The 24,452-nt window shown below is 44.4% G+C and overlaps 2 protein-coding genes across 5 annotated transcripts in view; both read left to right on the forward strand.

Annotated features, from left to right (window-relative positions):
* Positions 1 to 20,113, forward strand: part of BDH2 (3-hydroxybutyrate dehydrogenase 2) — a 28,363-nt gene extending 8,250 nt beyond the window's left edge. For all 3 annotated transcript variants that reach the window (XM_052641919.1, XM_052641917.1, XM_052641918.1), the window contains exons 5-10: positions 1,178 to 1,286; positions 10,756 to 10,816; positions 11,978 to 12,091; positions 16,795 to 16,853; positions 17,437 to 17,529; positions 19,829 to 20,113. In XM_052641919.1, the coding sequence (XP_052497879.1) occupies positions 1,178 to 1,286; positions 10,756 to 10,816; positions 11,978 to 12,091; positions 16,795 to 16,853; positions 17,437 to 17,529; positions 19,829 to 19,882 (490 nt within the window). In that variant the 3' untranslated portion in view covers positions 19,883 to 20,113. The remainder of the gene's footprint in view (positions 1 to 1,177; positions 1,287 to 10,755; positions 10,817 to 11,977; positions 12,092 to 16,794; positions 16,854 to 17,436; positions 17,530 to 19,828) is intronic.
* A 2,329-nt stretch (positions 20,114 to 22,442) lies between these two features.
* Positions 22,443 to 24,452, forward strand: part of SLC9B2 (solute carrier family 9 member B2) — a 63,547-nt gene continuing 61,537 nt past the window's right edge. For both annotated transcript variants that reach the window (XR_008199600.1, XM_052642027.1), the window contains exon 1: positions 22,443 to 22,856. The gene's annotated coding sequence lies outside the window, so the exon portion shown is untranslated. The remainder of the gene's footprint in view (positions 22,857 to 24,452) is intronic.

The raw sequence follows: 24,452 nt of genomic DNA on the forward strand, positions 1-24,452 counted from the left end.
TGGGAGCTCCAGAATCATTGCAGATGGTGATTGCAGCCATGAAATTAAAAGACACTTACTCCTTGGAAGGAAAGTTATGACCAACCTAGACAGCATATTCAAAAGCAGAGACATTACTTTGCCAGCAAAGGTCCGTCTAGTCAAGGCTATGGTTTTTCCAGTAGTCATGTATGGAATGTGAGAGTTGGACTGTGAAGAAAGCTGAGTGCTGAAGAATTGATGCTTTTGAACTGTGGTGTTGGAGAAGACCCTTGAGAGTCCCTTGGACTGCAAGGAGATCCAACCAGTCCATTCTAAAGGAGATCAGCCCTGGGATTTCTTTGGAGGGAATGATCCTGAAGCTGAAACTCCAGTACTTTGGCCACCTCATGGGAAGAGTTGACTCATTGGAAAAGACTCTGATGCTGGGAGGGATTGGGGGCAGGAGGAGAAGGGGACGACCGAGGATGAGATGGCTGGATGGCATTACCGACTCGATGGACGTGAGTCTGAGTGAACTCCAGGAGTTGGTGATGGACAGGGAGGCCTGGTTTTCTGCGATTCATGGGGTCGCAAAGAGTCGGACATGACTGAGCAACTGAACTGAGAATGTTAAATTTGTGCCACCAGAGGGCGCTCTTGCTCTTGAAATGATCGTTATGCAGCGTGTTCTCATTTGATTTGGGGTTGGGGTTGTTTTTTTTTTTTTAATATTTATTTGTTTTTGCTGCATCAGATCTTAGTTGCAGCATGCAGGAATTGAGGCCCACGGACTCTCTACTTGAGGCAAGCGGGCTTGGTTGTCTTCAGCATGTGGGATCTTAGTTCCCTGCCGACGAATGGAACCCACGTTTCCTGCACTGGAACCTGAATTCTTAACCATTGCACCACCAAGAAATCCATGTTTATTTTTAATGACAGTGATTTTCCCGTGCAGTTGGTATAAAATTTCTTATGTTTCTTAGTTTCCAAACTCCTGCTTTCTTTTAAAAGAAGTTTTTGGTCTTAAACTTTTTTAGCTTATGTTGTTAGAATACTTCACCGAATGTACTAAGTGATACTAGGTTTGACTTGTTAATAGTCTTGGTGATGGAAGGGACAATGGTCCAAGCCAATAAAGAACAGTGGAAAGGATAAGGAAATTCAATGGGAGTTTTTTAGGATGATCATCTTCCCCATTGCTTAATCACTCCTCCAGCTTCGTCCATCACGGAACCATCCTGGACTGTGAGGAGACAGACTGGGACTTCTCGATGAACCTCAACGTCCGCAGCATGTACCTGATGATCAAGGCTTTTCTTCCTAAGGTGAGGTGACCAGCATCACTAGCATAAGCATAAGTGGGTCTCCACACTGGACATCCAGAGAGGATCCCCAGTCTGATAACAGCTCACATACTGACTAACCTGAATTGAACATGTATATCAAGACATTTAATAGAAATGAACTCGTTTAACTTTCCACTTCATTCACTCAAGGGCTATGTGCCAGGCTGCATTTCAGATGAAGAAGGCATCAGAGAGCTAAACAAAGTCCTTTCTATAATGAAAGTCCTGTGTTTGAGAGGTGAGATGGGACCATATGTCATCCAATAAACGTATAACATGTGGGAAGATTGTGAGTTCTATGAACTAAAAAGATGCTAGGTTATCAAAGAGGTCCAGGAGGGCCTCACTGGAAAAGTGTAACTTTCATAGAGGTCCCAGGGAAGTGAGGGAGCTGACTGTTCAGCTATCTGGGATTGAGTTCCAGGGATTGGGACAACAAGGGGGCTTGTGGGCCCAAAGCAGCCTGATGAGATAGGTATTGCTTTATCACGTCCAGTGTGCAGAGGGATGAAGCTGGGGGGTTAGATAACTTACCTGAGGTCATGTGACTAGTCAAATAACTAGCCATGCAACTAGGAAGTGGTTAGAGCCAGGATTTGAACCCTAGAAGCTGGGCCCCTTCTTTCTTTCCTTTCTTTCTTTATGGCTGGAGTGACTCTTTGTCACTGTGCACGGGCTTTCTCTAGTTGCAGCGAGCTGGGGCTACCCTCTAGGTGTGCTGCTTCTCGTTGTGGGGGCTTCTCTCGTTTTGGAGTACAGGTTCTAGGTGTGCGGGCTTCAGTAATTGCGGCTCACCGGCTTAGCAGCCGTGACGCACAGATGTGGTTGCTTTGTGGCATGTAGGATCTTCTCAGACCAGGGGTTAGTCCTTGCTTGTCCCCTGCATTGGCAGGCAGAGTCTTAACTGCTGGACCACCAGGTAAGTCCTGGGCCCCTTCTTGAGTGTCAGTGTCTGGGCACACTCTCATTGCTTTTCTGTACCCTGAGTATTCGCCTTGCACTCCTGCTTTCAGCCGAGCCACAGAGGTACCAGCAAGGTGAGAGACAGCGTGTGCTAAAGAGAGAGTATTCCTCCTGAGTCTGCTGCCCTTGCATTCACCAGCCTTCACACAACTCATCACTGTTTTAAATTTATTTTACAAACAACCATTAAGTGCCTTTCAACTGAGAGTACCACACTAGGTGCTCTGGGGGAGGGGAACAGAAATATAAAAAACATTGACTTCAGATGAGCTTATGAGCCAGCAGTAGCAGAGAGCACAGGCTCAGACAATGAACGAGGTGGACTTTGCACACAACCGGCTCAGTTCAGGGTTGTAAATTGAACCCTAGTGAAATGCAGAAACACTGGGCTGGAAGAAGCACAAGCTGGAATCAAGATTGCCAGGAGAAATATCAATAACCTCAGATATGCAGATGACACTACCCTTATGGCAGAAAGTGAAGAGGAACTAAAACGCCTCTTGCTGAAAATGAAAGACGAGAGTGAAAAAGTTGGCTTAAAGCTCAACATTCAGAAAACTAAGATCATGGCATCTGGGCCCATCACTTCATGGCAAATAGATGGGGAAACAGTGGAAACAGTGTCAGACTTTATTTTGGGGCGGCTCCAAAATCATTGCAGATGGTAATTGCAGCCATGAAATTAAAAGACACTTACTCCTTGGAAGGAAAGTTATGACCAATCTAGATAGCATATTGAAAACCAGAGACATTACTTTGCCAACAAAGATCTGTCTAGTCAAGGCTATGTTTTTTCCAGTAGTCATGTATGGATGTGAGAGTTGGACTGTGAAGAACGCTGAGTGCCGAAGAATTGATGCTTTTGAACTGTGGTGTTGGAGAAGACTCTTGAGAGTCCTTGGACTGCAAGGAGATCCAACTAGTCCATTCTAAAGGAGATCAGTCCTGAATATTCTTTGGAAAGACTGATGCTGAAGCTGAAGCTCCAATATTTTGGTCACCTGATGCAAAGAACTGACTCATTGGAAAAGACCCTGATGCTGGGAAAGATAGAAGGAAGGAGGAGAAGGGGACAAGATGATGAGATGGTTGGATGGCATCAGTGATTCAATGGACATGAGTTTGAGCAACCTCTAGGAGACTCTTGAGAGTCCCTTGGACTGCAAGGAGATACAAACAGTCCATTCTGAAGGAGATCAGTCCTGGGTGTTCTTTGGAAGGACTGATGCTGAAGCTGAAACTCCAATGCTTTGGCCACCTCATGCGAAGAGTTGACTCATTGGAAAAGACTCTGATGCTGGGAGGGATTGGGGGCAGGAGGAGAAGGGGACGACCAAGGATGAGATGGCTGGATGGCATCACGGACTCTATGGATTTGAGTCTGAGTGAACTCTGGGAGTTGGTGATGGACAGGGAGGCCTGGTGTGCTGCAATTCATGGGGTTGCAAAGAGTCAGACACGACTGAGCAACTGACCTGAACTGAAATGCAGAAGAGCTGCCCCTCTCTTCCATCCCAGCTAGGTTAGATGACTGACACACTGAATGCTGCCCCAGCCCATGGCGGGAGATGAGTTCTCTGATGGCAACACAGTTGCTGATGCTTTGCTGTGGACATTAAGCCTAACATCAAGAAAGGTACAGAAGAAAGCTAAAAGGAAAATTGGAGAAATTGACTTAGTAATGAGGGAACTTTTTAATCTACTTCTTTAGTGTCTAGAAGGAATCTTTGGATTGGCCCTGGTGGCTCCGCTGGTAAAGAATCTGCCTGCAATGCAGGAGACCTGGGTTCGATCCCTGAGTCTGGAAGATCCCCTGGAGTAGGAAATGGTAGCCCACTCCAGTAGTCTTGCCTGGAGAATCCCATGGACAGAGGAGCCTGGTGGGCTATAGTCCATGGTGTCACAAAGAGTCGGACACAACTGAGCAACTAACATACACATGGAATGTTGAACTAGCAAATTTTTAAAATATACACATTTTTAAAACTTTCTCCTTTTATTATTTTCTTTTTGGCCAAACTACACGGCATGCAGGATCTTAGTTCCCTTTCAGTTCAGTTCAGTCGCTCAGTTGTGTCCTCTTTGCGACCCCACGAATCGCAGCACGCCTTTTACCAGGGATCAAACCTGCATCCCCAGCAGTGGATATGCAGTCTTAACCACTAGACCACCAGGGAATTCCCAGGATTGCTTTTTTTTTTTTTTTTTTTTTTTTGCCTGTTTGGAGTTCATGAGAATCTGAACTGGAGTGTATTTCTTGAAGACTGATCCTTAACACAGGGTCGGAGGAAAAGCTGAGGCTACGGTAAAAGAGGAAGCCTAGGTCAGATGGATAAGACTGTCGCGTGTGTAGGCAACGCATCTGTGCACCGAAGGTCTGGTGGACACTGGGAAGGATGTCGCTGCAGGAGCCAAAACTCAGACTTGTTAAGAGTTAACTTTTAAAATATCAAATGCTACCTTCCAAATTAGTGAGTTTGCCTATGAGGTAAAGCAACTTAGCAATAATCCATGTGAGCCAGTGACACTCGGGTGTAAAAAATCCCAAGAGATACTAATGACTGGGGTGAGAAATCAGAAGGCGTCACTTGTTCTCGTGACCCTAACGGGCCTGACCCGGGGTTTTGGAATCAGGTGTCGGAAGACCTTAGGCAGGCCTGCGCTCTGCCCCTGAGTTGCCACGGGACCTGGGAGATGACACTCTCTCAGCATCTGTTTCTTCTATTTAAAATGAGGGTGACAGATCCCACAGTCCTTTCCAGCCGTAATTATGTTCCTTAACTATGATGCACATGTGCCGGCTTAGAACTTTCCAGGGGAAGCCAGAGTTTGGAGTCTCGGCAGATTTGTAAGGTCAGGTGGTCAAAACACAGGAATAATACTGGAAATTTTTGTTCATAAATTGTTATTGTTGTTGTTCAGTCGTGTCTGACTCTTTGCGACCCCATGAACTCCAGGGTTCCTGAATAAGCATACAGAAAACCATTCCAAGACTAAAAGAGCACTGAAAAAGCAGAGAACAAATTAAAGATACTGTGAAAGGAGGTCAGTGCAGAATCCAAGGCCCGCCCATCAGAAGAGAACATCCATTACAGCAAGGATCCGGGAGTGTCTTGGCTATTTGGGGATCTTCCTCCTTTGCTGAATCTTAGACGAGTCCCTCACACATTGAGGTGCTGAGCAGACATTTGCTGGATGAAGAAATGAATCTCGGTTGTCGGTCCGGGTAGAGGTCAGGCATGGAATCACTGAAGACAAGCCAAGGTCTGCCAAATTTAGGAGCTGAGCTCTGGTCAGGGAAGGCAGAAGAGCTCATGATAGGGCTAACTAGATAGAGCTAGAGGGAATCTTTAGAGATCTTTGTAGCACCTGCCTGAGTCTCTGAGAAGTCTATGCTTGACAGCACAACCGTGTCCAGGTACTTCATTTTATTGTCACACCTGGCAGAGAGGAGCGTTCACAGCAAGACCGCAGGTGCTGAGCGGGTGGTGAGAAGGCAGCATGGGAGGAAGGCAAGGACTGTAGGTTCTAGAATCAGCTGGCAGACCTGGGCTAAATGCATAGTCCAAGGATTAGAGGGCAGCAGTAACGTCCCAGGTGACTGTATTCCAAAGTACTGCCTGGGGAGTTTATTGCATTTCAGAAGATCGGAGACTGAACTTATTCAGTAGTCCATCTTTATAAATTAAACTGTGTGTGTGTCTGTGTGTGTGTGTGCTCAATCATGTTATCATGTCTGCGTCTTTGTGACCCCATGGACTGGAGCCCGCCAGGCTCCTCTGTCCGTGCAATTCTCCAGGCAGGAATACTGGAGTGGGTTGCCGTTCCATTTTCCCGGGGATCTTCCTGACCCAGAGATTGAACCCACGTCGCTTGTGTCTGTCTCCTGCACAGGCAGGTAGATTCTTTACCGCTGAGCCTCCCGGGAAGCCCCACCTGGGCTACATATATTCCATGGGCTTCCCGTGTGGCTCAGTGTAAAGAATTCACCTGTCAATGTAATAGACAAAGGAGACGCAGGTTCAATCCCTGAGTTGGGAAGATCCCCTAGAAAAGGGACTGGCCACGCACTCAAGTATTCTTGCCTGGAGAATTCCATGGAGAGAGGAGCCTGGTGGGCTACAGTTCATGGGGTCACAAAGACGCAGACATAATTAAGTGACTGAGCAGGCACAGCACATGTATTCCACGTATATTAAAAATGGATTGTATGTTTCAATTATACCTCAATGAAACTGGGAAAATTAATTAAAGCAGGTTATCTTATTTGCTAAAATGGATAAAAAAATAATTTTAAGGCTTAGTTTTCAGCACTGTTCAGTTCAGTTCAGTTCAGTTGCTCAGTCGTGTCCGATTCTTTGCGACCCCATGAATCGCAGCACACCAGGCCTCCCTGTCCATCACCAACTCCCAGAGTTCACTCAGACTCACGTCCATCGAGTCAGTGATGCCATCCAGCCATCTCATCCTCGGTCGTCCCCTTCTCCTCCTGCCCCCAATCCCTCCCAGCATCAGAGTCTTTTCCAATGAGTCAACTCTTTACATGAGGTGGCCAAAGTACTGGAGTTTCAGCTTTAGCATCATTCCTTCCAAAGGAATTCCAGGGCCGATCTCCTTCAGAATGGACTGGTTGGATCTCCTTGCAGTCCAAGGGACTCTCAAGAGTCTTCTCCAACACCACACTTCAAAAGCATCAATTCTTCAGTGCTCAGCTTTCTTCACAGTCCAACTCTCACATCCATACGTGACCACTGGAAAAGACCATGGCCTTGATTAGACGGACCTTTGTTGGCAAAGTAATGTCTCTGCTTTTGAATATGCTGTCTAGGTTGGTCATAACTTTCCTTCCAAGGAGTAAGCGTCTTATAATTTCATGGCTGCAATCACCATCTGCAGTGATTTTGAAGCCCCCCAAAATAAAGTCTGACACTGTTTCTACTGTTTCCCCACTATACTTTGCTATTTTTCCTGGTCTTTTATTACGAGGACTCCTCTTTATTATATAGACACACAAGTTGTGTTGAATATTTTCTTTTTCTGCCAACTTGACCTCATTGGGTCACCTCAGCCTCTCCTTGTATCCCTTTAGTCCATCCAACATAAGACCTTACGGTTATTTTAGACTTTCTGCTCTTAAGTACAGTTAGTAGCTAAGTACCAAAACAGAAAGTAAGACTGCCAGAAGGAGAGAGAGAATCTTGGCAGACTCTTCTCTGGGTCATTGAACCATTGGCTTCTCCATTCCTCACCTCTCTGGAAGCTGCTGGAGAGACTTGCCCCAGCGGAAGTGATTCCTTTTTTAGAGCCCTTCCACTGCCTACGGAGACTACTCCCCCATAGAAACTCTTTGTGTACTTGCCTTTCATAACAGAGCATGTCCTGGTTTTCCTCCCTGTGTCCTCCATCTCCCCCAGCACTTATTCTGACTCTTCACCATCTCCTCCTTGTTGCATACAGCCATCCCCACACCCTCTGATTTCAATAAGTTAGTGCCCATATTACCACCAAAATCTTGACTTTCTCTGTCCACTGATGGGGAATAAATAAGTACGGAGACAGAGCTTGGAGAAAGTAGGAAAATGGCTTTAATCCCCAGTGGGCCAAGAGGAGAACACAGCAGGCCACTGCCTCAAGAACTGTGCCCCGCGCATGCGGAATCTGAGGGGATCACACTGTTTGGGCTCACAGTTTGGGGTGTGTGATAAGGAGCAAAGTAGTGAGAGTGTTGCATTCTTTTTCTGGTTTCAAAACAGTCAGAGCTGGCATCAGGTAGCCCATAACTGGGCCTGGCAGTCCAGTAATCAGGTCCATTTGTCTGTGGTTTATCATACTGTGGCCCTCTTTTGAAATGCAAAAAGCTACAAGGGGTAGTCTCCAAAAGAAGGGGGAAGGTAAGCACCTGGTCCACGATGTAATTTACATAGAGTTAAGGGGCCGAAGGTGCAGGTTGTAATTTACATAGTGTCTGGTTAGTTTTGTAAGGTACAGACTAGTAACCGTTGTGGTTAAGCTGAGAGTGATTAACTCTTTCAGGCCCGTTTATGTTTCTTCTCCAGTCTGGTCACTGTTTCTTTTCCTTTCCTTGTTCTCAGCAGAGGAAAATCTTCATTGCTGTTTTTGCTGCAACACCCATTAGACAGGCATTCTCTCCAACTCTCACTTCTTCCCCCTCAAACATTCATGGGTGGGTACCCATGTGAATCTGCCTGCAATGCAGGAGACCTGGGTTCGATCCCTGAGTCGAGCCTGGAGAAGGAAATGGCAACCCACTCCAGAATTCTTGCCTGGAAAATCCCATGGACAGAGGAGCCTGGCGGATCACAGCCCATGGGTTCTCAGAGCCAGACATGACTGAGCGACTGACGCTTTCAACCCATGCCCTTGCATAGGTGTGTATCTCTTGAAAACACACATATGTCTTTTAATAAAGTATAAGTTCCTCTGAAAACATTTTTAATTCAAAGTAGCTTTTTTCACTGATGTACCCTTTTAGGTCTGGGGCAGAGCTCAGCCATCTGCACTTAAACCTAGCACCTCACAGAGTTTTGATTTATTAAGTATAGTGACTGGCTGCTGGGTACCCTGTCTAGGAAGACAAAACAGTCACATAACCCTCCTTTTAAGACCTTCACACTTTCCATGAGGGATTCTGATGGAGGTATTGTTGGGTAACACTGCCTTAGATGGGGTGACGGGTAGAGCCTTCACTGCAGGCAGCTGGGTCCCAAGTCCTTTCCGAGTTACCTCGATTGTCTACACCTCTGTTGCCCACAGACATCTCTGGTCTCCACCTTTAAGCTGTGTCCGACTGCGACCCCATGGAGTGCAGCCTGCCAGGCTCCTCTGTCCATAGGATTTCCCAGGCAAGAATACTGGAGTGAGCTGCTATTTCCGACTCCAGGGCATCTTCCCGACCTAGGGATCGAACCTGTGTCTCCTACACTGGCAGGCAGATTCTTTATCGCTGAGGCCCCTCCTTTCCTAAATCCCTGCATCATCTTCCAGTGATCCCCTGTACATGAGGCCAGGGTAATTTTTCTAACCTGCAAATCTGAGCATGCCACTCCCCTCTGCATTAAACCCCTCCTTGTCTCCACCGAAGTGCCTTCTGGTTTAAACCCAAATTTCTAAACTTAGCCCCTTTGGCCTCTGCAGCCTCCTTCCTCCCAAATTACGTGTTCCAGCTGTACTCATCCCTTCCTCCCACTTCTGTGACAGTCTTTATACAGGTGGTTTACTGTCCTCAAAATACCCTTTTCTTTTCTTTTTCTAACTAATATTCTAGCTTTCAAAACATCAGCCATCCTCTGCGTGCCCCTCAGCCTAGGCTGCCTCCTTCTCTGCACACCCCGCTCCTTCTCTGTGTCGGACTCTGCAGACACGGAGACGACGCGCGATGGTACACGTGGATTTTTGAGTTTAGAATGAAGGAGCTACTGCTGAGATAACGTTCCTGCTGCAGGTTGTATCGGCTACTTGGATCAGACTGGTAGTTCTACAGGCAGGCCGGGACAGAGTCGTCTGTCTTAGAATCGCTGGTCGTGACTCGGTACCTGACCACAGTAGGTAGTCCACAAGAATGTGATAAATGGTAAGAGTTTTCCATCAGGAACACACAGTAACATTAACATTCATCAGCCTTTCATTTAGCTCAGGGTTCCTTCGTAGTCTTGCCGATGCTCTTGTGCCCCAGGAAGGCAGTAACCCCTTGAGTAAAGTTCCTGCCGAAGTGTACACAGGCCGTCAGTTGCCGGGACTGACTGTGTGAGACCGTTAAGGCTGAGTCACGATGCTTAATGTTAACAGTTAATAAGGTATCTCTGCAAACTATAAGTAAATGTACATCTTTTAGTCTGGGCTTCCTTCGTAGCTCAGCTGGTAAAGAATCTGCCTGCAATGTGGGAGACCTGGGTTCAATCCCTGGGTCGGGAAGATCCCCTGGAGAAGGAAATAGCAACCCACTCCAGGATTCTTGCCTGGAGAATCCCATGGACAGAGGAGCCTGGAGGGCTACAGTCCATGGGCTCACAAGAGTCGGACTCAACTTAGTGACTGAACCACCACCACCACCTCTTTTAGTTTGGTTCTTATTTTTGGCTGTGCTGGCTCTTTGTTGCTGCGTGGGCATTTCCCTAGTTTCCGAGAGCGGGGGCCACTCTGGTCACTGCACACAGGCTTCTCGTTGAAGGGGCTTCTCTTTTGCAGGACACGGTAGGCTCTAGCTCACGTGGGCTTCAGGAGTTGCAGCTCCCGGGCTCCGGAGCACAGGCTCAGGAGGTGCTGTGCGTGGGTTTAGTAGCTCCACTGCATGCGGCATCTTCCCAGAGCAGAGATCGAATCCACTTCTCTTCCTTGGCAGGTGGATACTTTACCACTGAGCCACCAGGAAGGCACCAAATGTACATCTTTTAAAGAGGTAGAATTTTTAACCTACAGAATAGCATGTTTGGGGGGGGGGTGGTTTGTCTTTGTTTTGTTTTGGCAGATGCTGGCTCAGAAATCTGGCAACATTATCAACATGTCCTCTGTGGCTTCCAGCATCAAAGGTAGGCGTGTCTTCCTCTGGGAATCATGACCCACAGACTGACACATCTTCAGGAGCTTAAGGGTTTGGGGAACAATCATAGCAGAGATCATGCAACCCACACATGAGTTCAAAACTGCTTTTTTTTAAAACTGGAGTTAAGCACCAAGGCTTTTGCCTTAAATGTGAACCAATCATGGAACTAAAGTTGGCTTGCTTTGCCCTCCCTTTTTTTCCCTCTAAATGGATATAGAAATGAAGATCAAAATGGGGGAAGGAAACATTTATCCATTTAATTAATCAAAAAAGATGTACTGAACATCCACTAGATGCCCCTGACCCCAGAGAATCCACAGCCCCAAAGGGGGAGAGAGGTGGGAAAGCACACATCTTCTGCAGCGTGGTAGGATTACAACATAGCTCTGCGCAGAGTGCCCTCATGATACCAGAGATGGACCTCTGCCTGTGGATTGGGCAGAGCTGCACAAAGACATGTGGTCCAGCCCTGAGCGAGAGGTCAAGCTGCATCCACGTCTGTGATGCAGACATGGAGATGACGCATGATGCACAGGTGGAGTTTAGAATGGAGCTACTGCCGAGATAACGTTCCTTCTTTCAAGGATACACAGTAAGCCCTCCTGGGAGAGGAATACAAAGAAATAGGTTTGTTTGAATTGTGTTTTGTTTCACTTTGATTTATCCTAGTGTTTTTTTTTTTTTTGGAATCCACCTAAGGGTTCTACCAACTGATGATGAAAAGCTAAGGCTACAGCTCTCACTTAAATGTAGCATCTCAACACAGAAGTCTCACCTGAATTGTGCCAACAATGATACTATGTGCCCAGATTCAGAAACTAGCCCTATTAATGGAGAAGAGCTGATATCAGTTTTTTTAAAGGGTGGAGTGTGAGGAAGCAGTGGAGACTGTGCTTGGTATTTCTTCCTCCCCTCCTTCTCAGGTGTGATATGCCCTGCCGGCTCAGTGGTAAAGAGTCAGCCTGCAGTGCAGGAGACCCAGTCTCCCTCCCCGGATCGGGAAGGTCCCCTGGAGAAGGGAATGGCAGCCCACTCCAGTATTCTTGCCTGGAGAATCCGGTGGACAGAGGAGCCTGGCGGGCTACAGTCCACGGGGTCACAGAGAGTCGGACACGCCTGAGTGACTAACACGTGCTCTCCTCCTCAGGCGTTGTGAACAGGTGCGTGTACAGCACAACCAAGGCGGCGGTGATCGGCCTCACCAAGTCTGTGGCTGCAGACTTCATCCAGCAGGGTATCCGGTGCAACTGTGTGTGTCCAGGTGAGCTGGGCACTGTGGGACTGTGAACCTGACCTCTCTGACCTCCAGGTTGTGTTGTCACTGGGCAAAGCTCTAAAGAAAAGGAGGCTGGGCTAATAGAGACACAGGTGCAGGGAACAGACATACGGACGCCAGGGGGAAGAAAGCAGAGTGGGCCAAACTGGGAGACTGGGATCGCCATATATCTACTACTGTGCACAAACAGAACCTAGCGTACAGCACAGGGAACTCAGCTCATTGCCCTGTGGTGACCTGATGGGAAGCAAATCCAAAAAAGAGGGGAGAAATGTATGCGTATAGCTGTTCACTTCGCAGTACAGCAGAAACAGACACAGCAGTGTAAAGCAACTATACTCCAGTATAAAAGTTTTTATAGAAAGGAGGATGGGGCAAAGACGTCATTGGCAAAAGAAAAGGATTTTCTAGGCTGTGTGCGTATTAAGTTGCTTCAGTCGTGTCCGACTCTTTCGGACCCTAAGGACTGTAAGCCTGCCAGGATCCTCAGCCCATGGGATTTTCCGGGCAAGAGCATTGGAGTAGGTTGCCATTTCCTCCTCCAGGGGATCTTTCCAGCCCAGGAATTGAAACCCCGTCTCTTACATCTCCTGCAATTGGCAGGCAGGTTCTTTACCACTATGCCAGCTGGGAAGCCCTGTTCTAGTCTAGGGAGGAGGGGATGGCATGAATTTTATCATACAGATTGCCTCTTCTTCCTCTGGGAGGATAGAGGGCCCATGAGGCCAATACCAGAAAATTCCAGACTGGTTGATTAAGATTCTATTTCTGGTAAAGACTGAAACTGCAGTTAGGTTAGGCATTAAATATAGGTTTGGTATCATGGGCTTTAGCATAAATGATGCCATTTTGATTTAACAAATGCAAAGTATTTAAATGCTACTTGTGTGGATGGGGGCCATTCTAAACCCTGTGATTAAGAGCTATAACTAGCCTGGGCTTGGTGTTTTGGAAGTAGGCCAGGATGATCTTGTCAGAGAAAAGGTGAAAAGTAGACTGTACTCCCAGCACAGCAGGAAGGAAAAGGAGCCTTCGGACACAGGATGCCACTGAGGCAAGTCAGTCACCTGGGGTGGCCCATAAACAAAAAGGAGGGATTAACACCTTTCTTTGGCTTCCCTGGTGGCTCAGAGGTTAAAGTGTCTGCCTCTAATGCGGGAGACCTGGGTTCGATCCCAGGGTCAGGAAGATCCCCTGGAGAAGGAAATGGCAACCCACTCCAGTATTCTTGCCTGGAGAATCCCATGGACTGAGGAGCCTGGTGGGCTGCAGTCCACAGGGTCACAAAGAGTCAGACATGACTGAGTGACTTTACTTACTTTACTTACGCTATACAGAGAGGGTTGGCAAACTGTGGTCTGCAGGCCAGATCTGACTCACTACCTGTTTTGTAAACACAGTTTTATTGGAACACATCCCACCCAGTTTGCTTCTGTACTGGTTACGTCTGCTCTCATGCTGAAGTCAAAGCTGAGAAGTTATAAGAGACCAAATGGTTCTCGAAGCTAAAAATACTTTCTGTCTCACTGTTGACTAAAAAGTATGCTGGCCCCTCATGTAAAGGAAAGGAAAAAAGGAGAAATTATTATTAGTAGAAAGGACATTGATGTTTATACTATACAGCAGTCTAAGCATGCAATTGCAGTGTGCCTAAAAAAACAATGTGTATATCTTAATTCAAAAACATTTTATTGCTAAAAAATGCTAACCATCATCTGAGTGTTCAGTGAGTCATTATCCTTTTGCAACAGTAACAGCATAGATCACTGATCACAGATGGCAGGTGGTTCCCTCCCACAGAAGAGGGAGGCAACATATGTATACCTATGGCTGATTCATGTTGGTGTTTGGTAGAAACAAACACAGTTCTGTAAAGCCAGTTATCTTTCAATTAAAAAATTGATTAATTTAAAAAAACGAATACAGTAATAATGAAAACGTTTCAAATATTGCAAGAATTACCAAATGTGACACAGAGACATGAAGTGAGCAAATGTTATTGGAAAAATGCTGCCAGTAGACTGCTCAAAGAAGCATTGCAAAGATCTTCAATTTGTAAGAAATGCAGTACTTGTGAAGTGCAGTCAAGCAAAGCACAGTAAAATGAGGTCGGCCGGTTCAGGGTGCTGAAGAGGAATTACCAACTTCCTCTCTGAAACCGAATTCAGTATTGCATGTCCAGAATCAAAGTTTCTCTTTGTAGTTCACAACTGCTGTTGGGAGGTGGGGAGGAGAAACACTTTACAGTTATCCGTGGGACCTTTGCAAACCTGAGGGGCATGCCAGAATTCGGGGGAGGAGTTGATGGGGAACACTGTGTATGGTTTGGAAAGCAACACAGGGGATTCTGATCTCATCCTTCATGGTCTCCCCTTGGCTGAAAACCACTGACTTATTAGATAAAAGGGGTGAAGCTACCAAGTAACCTTCGAGCTGCACAATTTCCATGATTGAAGTGTTCTGTTTAATTTTTCTTGGACCAGAAAGGTAAACTCAAGTAACACTAGCCAAGAGGAGGATCAGCACTCTCCCCGCAGTCCAGTGGCTAAGACACTGCACGCCCATTGCAGGAGGCCCAGGTTTGATCCCTGGTCAGGGAACTAGATCCCACATGTCTCAACTGAAGATGCTATGTGCCACAACTAAAACAAATAAATAAACAAATGTTGTTTTAAGAAAAGAAAGAGGAGGATCTGACAGGAGAGACACAGTTTTGCTTATACACACTGGTGATATTTGTTGGCTATTCTTGGTGCCATTTACCCAGTGGAATAAAATGTCTAATGATTTGGAAAATGTGGTTGTTTTAAAGCTGGACTTTTTGGAAGACTGGAAAATATATCCTCACACTGTCTGGGACAGGGAACTAGCTTTGACTCACTGAGCCAGTCACAGAAGAAAATGTGACAAGGAATGAGAGTCTGGGGTGGTACTGACGGACAACACTTCAACACCAGACTGGTGTGGATGGTGGCAGGGTGTGTCAGTCTGTGCGGGGACTCAGCGGAGTCAGGTGGCTGGAATCGAGTGAGAGGACTAGGCTTGCCGCTCAGCCTTCACGTATGAGTTGCTCAGTCGTGTCCAGCTCTTCGACCCCATGGACCGTAGCCCACCAGGCTTCTCTATCCATGGAATTCTCCAGGCAAGAAATACTGGAGTAGGTTGCCATTTCCTTCTCCAGGGGGCCTTTCTGACCCAGGGATCGAGCCCGGGTCTCCCGCATTGTAAGCAGATTCTTTACCGTCTGAACCACAAAGGAAACCCTTGGTCATTAATACCGGTCACATGTAAGATATGGTGCGCATCTGCCCCAGTGGGCAGCGAGAATTTTGAGGAGGTTGTCTTGAGCACACCGTTGGTAGAATTGTGGACTCTAAGGAGGCTGTTGATGAGGGAAGTGAGGAAAATATCATCAGAAATTGGATACAAAGAGATTTGTGTTATGTGGTGTAAGAAATTTCATCAACACTATTGCCTGCAGTAACTGTGAAGTGTGGAAAATGTTCTTGATGAGCCAGACGATGTAGCCGAGGCAGCAGCCACCCAGCCTGCAGAAGCTTCCGCCCGCTCACAGTAAAATGTGAGAGCAGAGAGACAAGCTAAGGACAGGGCTGTTAAACAGCAAGAAGCCTCTCCAGAGAAATGGCAAACGATAATAAAATTGAGATTCTGGTTCTGAAGGAGGGAGATAAACTGAGAGATTGGGACTGACATCACACAGTACTCTATATAATATAGATAACTAATGGATCCACTGTATAGCACAGGGAACTCTACTCAATACTCTGTAACGGCCTGTAAGGGAAAGGAATCTAAAAGAGAGTGGGTGTATGTACATGTATAACAGACTCACTGTGCTATACACCTGAAACTAACACAACACTATAAATCAAGTATACCCCCATAAAAATTTTCAAAAGAAAGAAATTGTTTCCGAGCAAATGTCCAATCCATGACACGCCCAGGAGCATGGTCTAAGGATGGAGCTGAGGCTGTGACTGTGAGGTCATTTTTTTATGACCTTAGAAGGATCATATGGTCTTCCTGGAGTACTGTCAGCAGAAGAAAGGCCCTGTAAAGAGAATTTGCAGATCACAGAAGTTAACAAAAATGCCTGGGAACTTGTTCTACAGAATGTGAACTAACTGGGATTTTTAAAAAAAAATTTTTTTTAATTCATTTATTTATGGCTGTGCTGGATCTTCATTGCTGCTCACAATTTAAACATTTTTAGTCATTTTTATTTTTCTTGTTTTAATTAAAATAATTTAACATTATATTTTTTGAATAAGAAATATGAAACAATGGTTAAAATAGGAATTTGAAACCAATGAGAATTTCAAGATAATGAGGAAAATGTAGAGCCACTTAAGTTATCCATAAAGTATCATGTGAATGTGATGAGACCAAAGTACTTCCTGGGAATGCTGGGTGCTTCACCAAGAGTCCCTGCCTAGTATGACAAAGAAGAATAGCTTGTGTTTTTGAAAATCATAGAAACGTTATTAAAGAAGTTAAAAGACTGTTATATAAAAGAGCAGGCAGGTAGAGGGGAAATTGTCACTCCAAGTCATGAGGAAAAATTTCACTGATCATTGAATGATACGGAAAGCAAGTTTAAAGTTTAATTGCCGATTTCTTTTTCAGTCTAAGTAAGTAACCAAGCTGAATGCCTTCCTTTTATTTAGGAACAGTTGATACCCCATCTCTGCAAGAAAGAATACAAGCCAGACCAAATCCTGAAGAGGTATAGCTACTGTTTTAAATGTTTAAATCCTGTGGCTTAAAAAAATGCTGCTTCCTTACCTAGAGTAGACAAATCCATAGAGACAGAAAGGTTGAAGGGTGGTTGCTAGGGGGTGGAAGAAAGTGGGTCGGAAGTTGTTTTATAGGGATAGAGTTTCAGTTTTGCAAGATAAAAACAATTCTGGAGATTTGTGCCACAATAATTTGAATGTACTTAACACTGCTGAACTGTAAACTACAATTGGTTATGATGGTAAATTGTATATTATGTGCATTTTACCACATTTTAAAAAAACATAAAAACGCCCTCTTCTTTAGTACTAACTTTCTGATCCGTCACAGTGTCTATAGGTTTTATATAAAACAAATAGTTTGAGTAGCTTGGGAGTTACCATAGTCCTGTTTGGTCTACAGTTAGTGATGTTAGCAATAATGATACTGTCCCGTATCTTGCATCATGCGTGCTTAATCAAGTCGGCGGTTCCTTTGTAGATTCCTCTTACCTTTGACCTCCTAAAGGTGTTGCAGGTGCATTCAACAGCTTAGCTCACATCGCTGATGTCCGATATGGTTTCTGCTTACAGGCACTGAGCGATTTCCTAAAGAGACAGAAAACAGGAAGATTCGCAACTGCAGAAGAAGTAGCCCTGCTCTGCGTGTACTTGGCCTCTGATGAAGTAAGCACTGTTCTTCCAGGGGGTTTCATTATCCTCAATCACATTTGGCCACAATTTGCTGATCAAAATAATGTAATTTAGGACGTGATCACATGCAGGTGCTAAGACGTTGCATTTACAAAGTAGGGATAGGTGCTGACTTAATTTGCTTGGTATTAAGGCCACTTTGACCTCAGCCACCAACTCATCCTCGTTCAGCTTTACACGTTGCTAAATCTGATAGCAAATGAAGTGGTGAAAGATTGGGAAAAAAATTAAAATTGCTCAATATAATTAAAATTAAATTGCTCAATTTTATCATTCTTTTCAAAAATTACCAACTTGGGAAATAATATAATGATTAAGCAGTGATTTAATGTAAATCAAACCAGTGAACCTCCAAAATTGTGAGAGCTTCAGGTAAAATGGGGAAAAGGGTAAATCAGATTTGTGTCCAGGAGGCAAAGAATTAGCATCTGGTGCTTTCAGTTTTATCAGTGATTTGTTTAGAAGAATCCCCCTACATCCTCCTTTTTTCCCCTATGAATTCTTACTTGTTTATATTCATGTATGGAAATTCATAGTTCTGTCTCTTTCCACTTTGCATGTATTTAGCAACCAGTTTCTTCCTTACTGGCTGCTGTATATTTTGTGTATGTGTATGTGTGCGTGTTACTTGCTTTTTCCGACCCCATGAACTGTAGCCTCTGTCCATGAGATTCTCCAGGCAAGAATACTGGAGTGGATAGCCATGCCCTTCTCCAGGGGATCTTCTAAACCCAGGGATTAAACCCGGGTCTCCTGCATTGTAGGCAGATGCTTTAGCATCTGAGCCACCAATGACATACAGTTGTGAAAACAGAAACTTTTTTGTTAGAAATATTTCTTATAAGGTATAGAGCACAAAAATATCCCCTGTGTTTTATGCCTTTGAGTAATAACCAACCAGGAAACTAAAAAAAGAAAAGCAGGGGTAGGTGGGAGTAAGGAGGTGTGTTACTGATCAGTCAGCATCTCCTGAATGAAACTTGTACACATCCGGTAGTTGGTGAATGTGGCAAATGCAGAGGTTGAAATGTTTTAGTGACAGAGCAGTAACTACTTCTCAGAACTATTTGTAGCAGTTTTTCATAGCTGAGAAAACTGCTGGACAGATCGTAATGGAACCAGTATATTGACTTTTTTGATTTCTCTGAATCCATGTCTTCAGAAAAGCTCATTTGATCTGGGGATACTGCTGATAAGTTAATTGCCCTAATTTAGCCAGAGCTTAGGTTAGCAAATATTTGGCAACACTCTGGCTTGGAATACACAACAAAAGGACCTTTGCCTTTTAAAAAGATCCTGAAGGGTCCATATGTGATCAGACAGCCTGCCTTTTAAAAAAAACTTAGAGAAACTGGGAGTTGTTTCTTGGTAGAGTGACTACTAACCCACTCATTTATCTAAATACTTTATATGCTTAGTTTTCATATATTGTACTTTACAACACTCTGTACTCCTGTTATGATGTCATTTCCTTCCTACCTCTTCCATTATTTTAGGTTTCAGATGTATTCAAAACTAAGAGCACAGATTTGAGTCTTGATTTATCCATTATCCAAAGGTTTAAGTTAAAATATTTCTGAATCTCTACCACAAGAATCACTTCAGCTTTAATTCTCTGGAAAAATAAAAATTCTATGGGAAAAAAAAACAGAAACTTTTAAAATCCCTTAGTTTTGTACAGATTTAGATGTCTGAAACTAGTATAAATTGTTTTCTTGGTTAACAGATTATAGTAATTATTATTCATATAAATTTTAAAAATATATTTAGTGCTATTCAGTTCCTGGAATTAGCCATGTATATTGATTAACTAAATGTGCATCTTTTTAAACAAAGTTCTCTTTGGTGATTGACATGACCACTTTATGACTGACACACTTGATGATGTTCAAAAGTTTATTCGTGGCATAAAACTCAGCTAGTTTAGAATACTTCTGAGTTTCAAAATGAAAATGCACTATTTTAGCCTATGCTTTATCCTAATTCAGGGAGTGGCTCTGTATCACAGAATTTTAATTTTCTGATTCTGATACCAAACACTCTTAGAATGTGACATGCATTCAGACACCAGCAAGAGTCCAGTTAGCCCCAGATCATGAGAACACACAGCAGTTTTAAGCCATCTGGAATTTAATTCAGATTTTTCTAACTTCTCTTTGTTAAGTAAGATTTCCTAGTATTGTGAGAATAAACTGTTTAGCTGTCTCAGTCAGGAAAACTGAAGAAACACAACCTGGCTAACTGTTTGGTCTCCTTGTGTTTACCACTGCAGTCTGCCTACGTCACGGGTAATCCTGTTATCATTGATGGAGGCTGGAGTTTGTGATTTCAGTCAGGGTCTCCTTGCTGGGAAGGCGGGCCCTTCCTGACCACAGTGAACCTGCTTACGAAGAAAACTCACCCAACCTCTCTTTCCAATTAACGGCAAATTAATGAAAACAAAACCTTTGATGATGTCATTGTTCACAAGTATCTGAGTCTTTAAATACATTAATCTCTTTCTAGTCTGTTCTGAAATCATTGTAGATTGGTGAGATAATGAACTCACTGCAAAAAAAAATATTTTAAGAATAAGTCTCAATTTGTAAGCATGTAAAAATTAAAATGTGAATATGAAGAAAAATAGTTGTTTTTTTTTAAATGGTATTCATTTCTATTTTATTTCTGTTTCCCAACATTCAGATATTTTTGTACAGTTCTGCATTGATCTCTATGTGGGTACTCATTTTAAAATTTTACACCATTATAAATGAACACCAAAGGTATAAAGGAATTTGACCTCAGTAACCAACACTTAAAGGGTTTTAGGTTCAGGACTACATATTGTTGATCTGTTATGTAAAAGAAAAATAATCATAGATATATATACTTAATGGATGCCATCACTTTTCTTAGTACTTTTTTAGTCTAAAAAATCTTTATTAAAAAAAGTAATATTTGACATGGGCATAATAAACATATAGTTAACTAACTTACTGTATTTCCACTTTGAAGGATATTTTTTAGATTAAGTATAGATTTCCTCACCAAATTCTGACATAGCAGATAAGAGAACATGAAACTTAGAAATAGTTTATCGATGAATAAATAGAAATGAATTATATAACAAGAAACAAATAAAACTAAAGAAAATAAACATTTCAATATAAATCCATAGAAAATAATTCCATAACATACTACTAGAGAGAAGTTTTTTCTTGTTCTTTTAGTTTTAGTTTTATGTTTGTGCTTTATTTGTTTTTAGCTCAGAAGACCAAATGATATGTATGATGCACCTACAGATCTCAGTAAATGAGCAGTGATTTTTAATCTTTTGTCTTATAACTGTAATATTAACAAGGAAAATTTTGAAACAGACAATAACAGGTTAAATAAAGGTTAAAATTGTATGTATGAAGCAGATCATGCAGTTGATGAGGGTGAGTTAAACCTGACTGACAGCAAAGGATATTTTGACTAGCCTGCCTGAAGAGTCCACTGATTATAAGATTTGCTTTAGGGGTCTGGTCCAGGTATTCCACTACTGGAGCACATATAGCTTGGTTTTTTACCTAGAACCCAGGTCATCCAATTTATCTTCAATTTTAGTCTTCTGCTTTGTAAAATTACAGAATTGAGCCAAATAACTTGGGTTTCTTTTGATGTAATCAGAATGTTATAACTTATTATCAAGTGAAGTAATGGAACACTGAAGCTTTTAAGTATGTTATGAACTATACTTAATGCTCTGAGTCATTATACATTATATGTAAGCTATGAAAACATGAATTCTAAATAAATACATGATGAATACTACAAAGTGGATGCTAAATATTAACAAATGCTCCCTCAGAATTTGTTTTCTCAGAGATAACTATAAGCATGCATGCCTACTCAGTTGTTAAGGCCTGTCTGATTCTTTGTGACCCCAAGGACTGCAGCCTGCCAGGCTCCTCTGTCCATGGGATTTCCCAGGCAGGAACACTGAAGTGGTTGCCATTCCCTCCTCCAGGGGATCGCCCCCACCCAGGGATCAAACCTGTGTCTCCTGCATTGCAGACAGATTCTTTACCACTGCGCCACCAAGGAAACTCACAATTGTAAACTATAGAACATTATAAACAGTAAAAAAGCAAAAACTAGTCCAAAAGTTCAATGTTCTCCAGAGTTGTGCTAATCAGATTGGGTGACACATCAATGATCATGCGATTGAAAGAAAAGGGAAAATCTATTTCATTCCTGTCCTAAGAGGAAGCTGGGTGTCACAGGAAACTTTTGCAAGCTTTCAGAGAGTAAGAGTTCATTTAGGAATATAGTCACTTTAGATGCTTATTAGATGGAATCCAGGTTCATCTTCTCTCTGCAAGTGAGGGCCTAAGAAAGAAGAATGGTTTCTGGCTGTTGGAGACTAAAATTGGCCGTTGCTTAAAGGAGTGAAAAACGGGTAAGACAATTCTATTTCTGAAAGAAATAAAAATTACCCTGAAAGGGGCATAGGCGCATATATACACAATTAGGTGAAAGAGAGGGGGGAGGAAAAGATAGAGGAAGGGAAGATACGGAAATAGAAGGCAGAATTAAATGGATGCTGAACGTAAAAATCTAAAACAACACAGCAAGAAGGGTAAGTGTTAAAAGGGAGAGGACAAGTCTTTCATCCACTTAAATCGGTCATCTGAACAGAGGTCCACCCGCCCCACCTGAGAAGACACTTCTAAACAACACAACTAAAAAGGTGGAGTGAAAATCCAGAATGTAGATGTGAATGCTAAGTCAGCAATAGGTTGCGCGGGCCGCACTCCAGACTCCGCGAGCGGCAGCCCTGCGCGTCCTCGCCCAGGAACTCGTCATCGCCGGGGTCGGCGCACGCTGGGCCGCCAACCCGTGGCTTCCCAGGGAGAGGCGATCGCCTGGTCCCCAGGGGCCAGCCAGGCCGCCAAACGCGCGGCGCCGCTCCTGGGTCCCGGGATGTGGACTTGCGGTTCCCCGGACCCAGAGCAAAGCCGTGCATCCGCGCCCGGCGGCCCCAAACCCGCGGAGGACGCCTGGAGAACCGCTCCTGAACCCCAACCCGAGCGGGCTCCCAGCCGGGTCCACCCAGCCAGTGCCCGGCCTGGTTCCCGGGACCGCCCTCGCCACTGGCAGGGAGGGCGTGGGTGGGCGGGGCCGCGCACCCCCGCTATCTGAAATAACTGCAGCCTCCCGAGCCGCCTGGGCGATGCGCCACCCGGAAACCCGCTCCACCGGGTTCCCCTGCAGACCTGCGAGCCCCTTTCCTAATCTACCGGGCTGAGCCGGGTGCCGGAGCCGGAGAGCGCGAGGTGAGTACCCCCTGGAGGGCAGTGAGTGTAAATTAAAGCGGCGCCGCGGCTGCAGCTTTGTGCCCGGCCGAGGGCGAGCGCCCAGCGCCTTCTGATTGTATGCGGCGTGGAGGCTGACTGGCTGGTTGGCTGTGTGTGTCTGTCTACCGTTGTTGTTATTGGAGTAAGTTTTTCTCGTTTGTTTTTGTTCTCAGATCCACCAGACGTTGTCGGGGGTGCTAACCTAGGTGATGTGCTGAGACTAATCAGATCCTGCTGATTGGGGAATATAAATAAGCCCCTGCTCAGAGCTCACGCTGTCTGTGGCTGTATTTTACTTATCAGGCATCAGCTTCTTAGGGCATCCTTGTAATCTCACCCTGGACTCTGGTGTGCTTTGTTGCCCCAAAAGACTAATAGCGGGAAGACACCACTAACTTTAGCATCCCATCGAGAAATCCAGAACACCAGTCCACAGAGACAGAGCAGGTACCTTGCTTAGCCAGATCTACCTGTTTACTCTGAAAGACGAAAACCCCCTTTCCCCAGGCCTCTGTAGCGGGACCGCCTCCTGATACTATTGCTGCTATACTGTAGCTCGTGAAATTCTGGTTTACTGTTTCTGTCAGTGAGTCAAGAGTAAAACATTTCAATTCAGCAAATGCCTGTGCATCTTCTCTGGGCCAAGCAGACCTGGGGACAGGAGATACAAATATGAATTAAATACAGTTTCTGCCATTCAGGAGCTCAAAATCCAATGGGTCAGACTATACAAGAATATACAATATTAAGAATATACAATATACTTAATATAACCATTGAATTAGGTAGTGTGATTTACCCTGTACCTAATGATGTAAATAAAGTGACCCGTTCACATATTTTTTAGCATAAGGTCTTTAGAATTACAGCCCTATTTACTAGATTTTTGCTTTTGGGGGGTTTCCATAGAAGGTATGATAGGGTAAGTGGGGACAAGTCAGTGGTGGAGGTCTGATTCCTGGGGCCTACACAGAAAGCTGCTGTGCTGGGTATGGAAGTTGGGCATTTGCATTCATTCCTACCTGCTGCTAGCATTCCTTCCTGTACAGGAGAAACTGGAAAGCTGAAAACATTTCTCAGACTCTGGTCCATTTAGAGTTCTGGATGTGAATTAGACTTCTGGATGGCTTGTCTGAGATCTCAGAGGCAGAGATGAGACAGAGACCGTCTCCTGATATTTTTTTGGCTCTTTTCTGTTGGCACGGAAGGTGCATGAGATGCCGGTGTCCAGTCTCCAGAAATGTGGGTGTGGGAATGGACTTAAGAGTAAACAGTCTCAGCATGCCATATTGAATCATCAGCTTTCTAGCTATCAGGAGGCAGTGCAGGGAGGCAGAGAACAGATTCTGAGTTCCTTGCCCAGATAAGCTTCCAGATCCCAGCTTCTCAGGGTCAGAGCTACAGTATGTTCTTGAACTCCACGGTTTCTCCCGATTGTGGCAAAAATAGTGTATTCCCCAGTGCCTCATCCACTGGTGTTCTAGAAGTTGCTCCTGGAGGCCCAGCCAAGACCCTGCACTCGTAGCCCTTTCAACAATCTCTAGCCTTTCGCCAAGTCACCTAATTCTTTCTATA

Source organism: Budorcas taxicolor, chromosome 6, assembly GCF_023091745.1.
Source record: "Budorcas taxicolor isolate Tak-1 chromosome 6, Takin1.1, whole genome shotgun sequence".
NCBI classification, from domain to species: Eukaryota; Metazoa; Chordata; class Mammalia; order Artiodactyla; family Bovidae; genus Budorcas; species Budorcas taxicolor.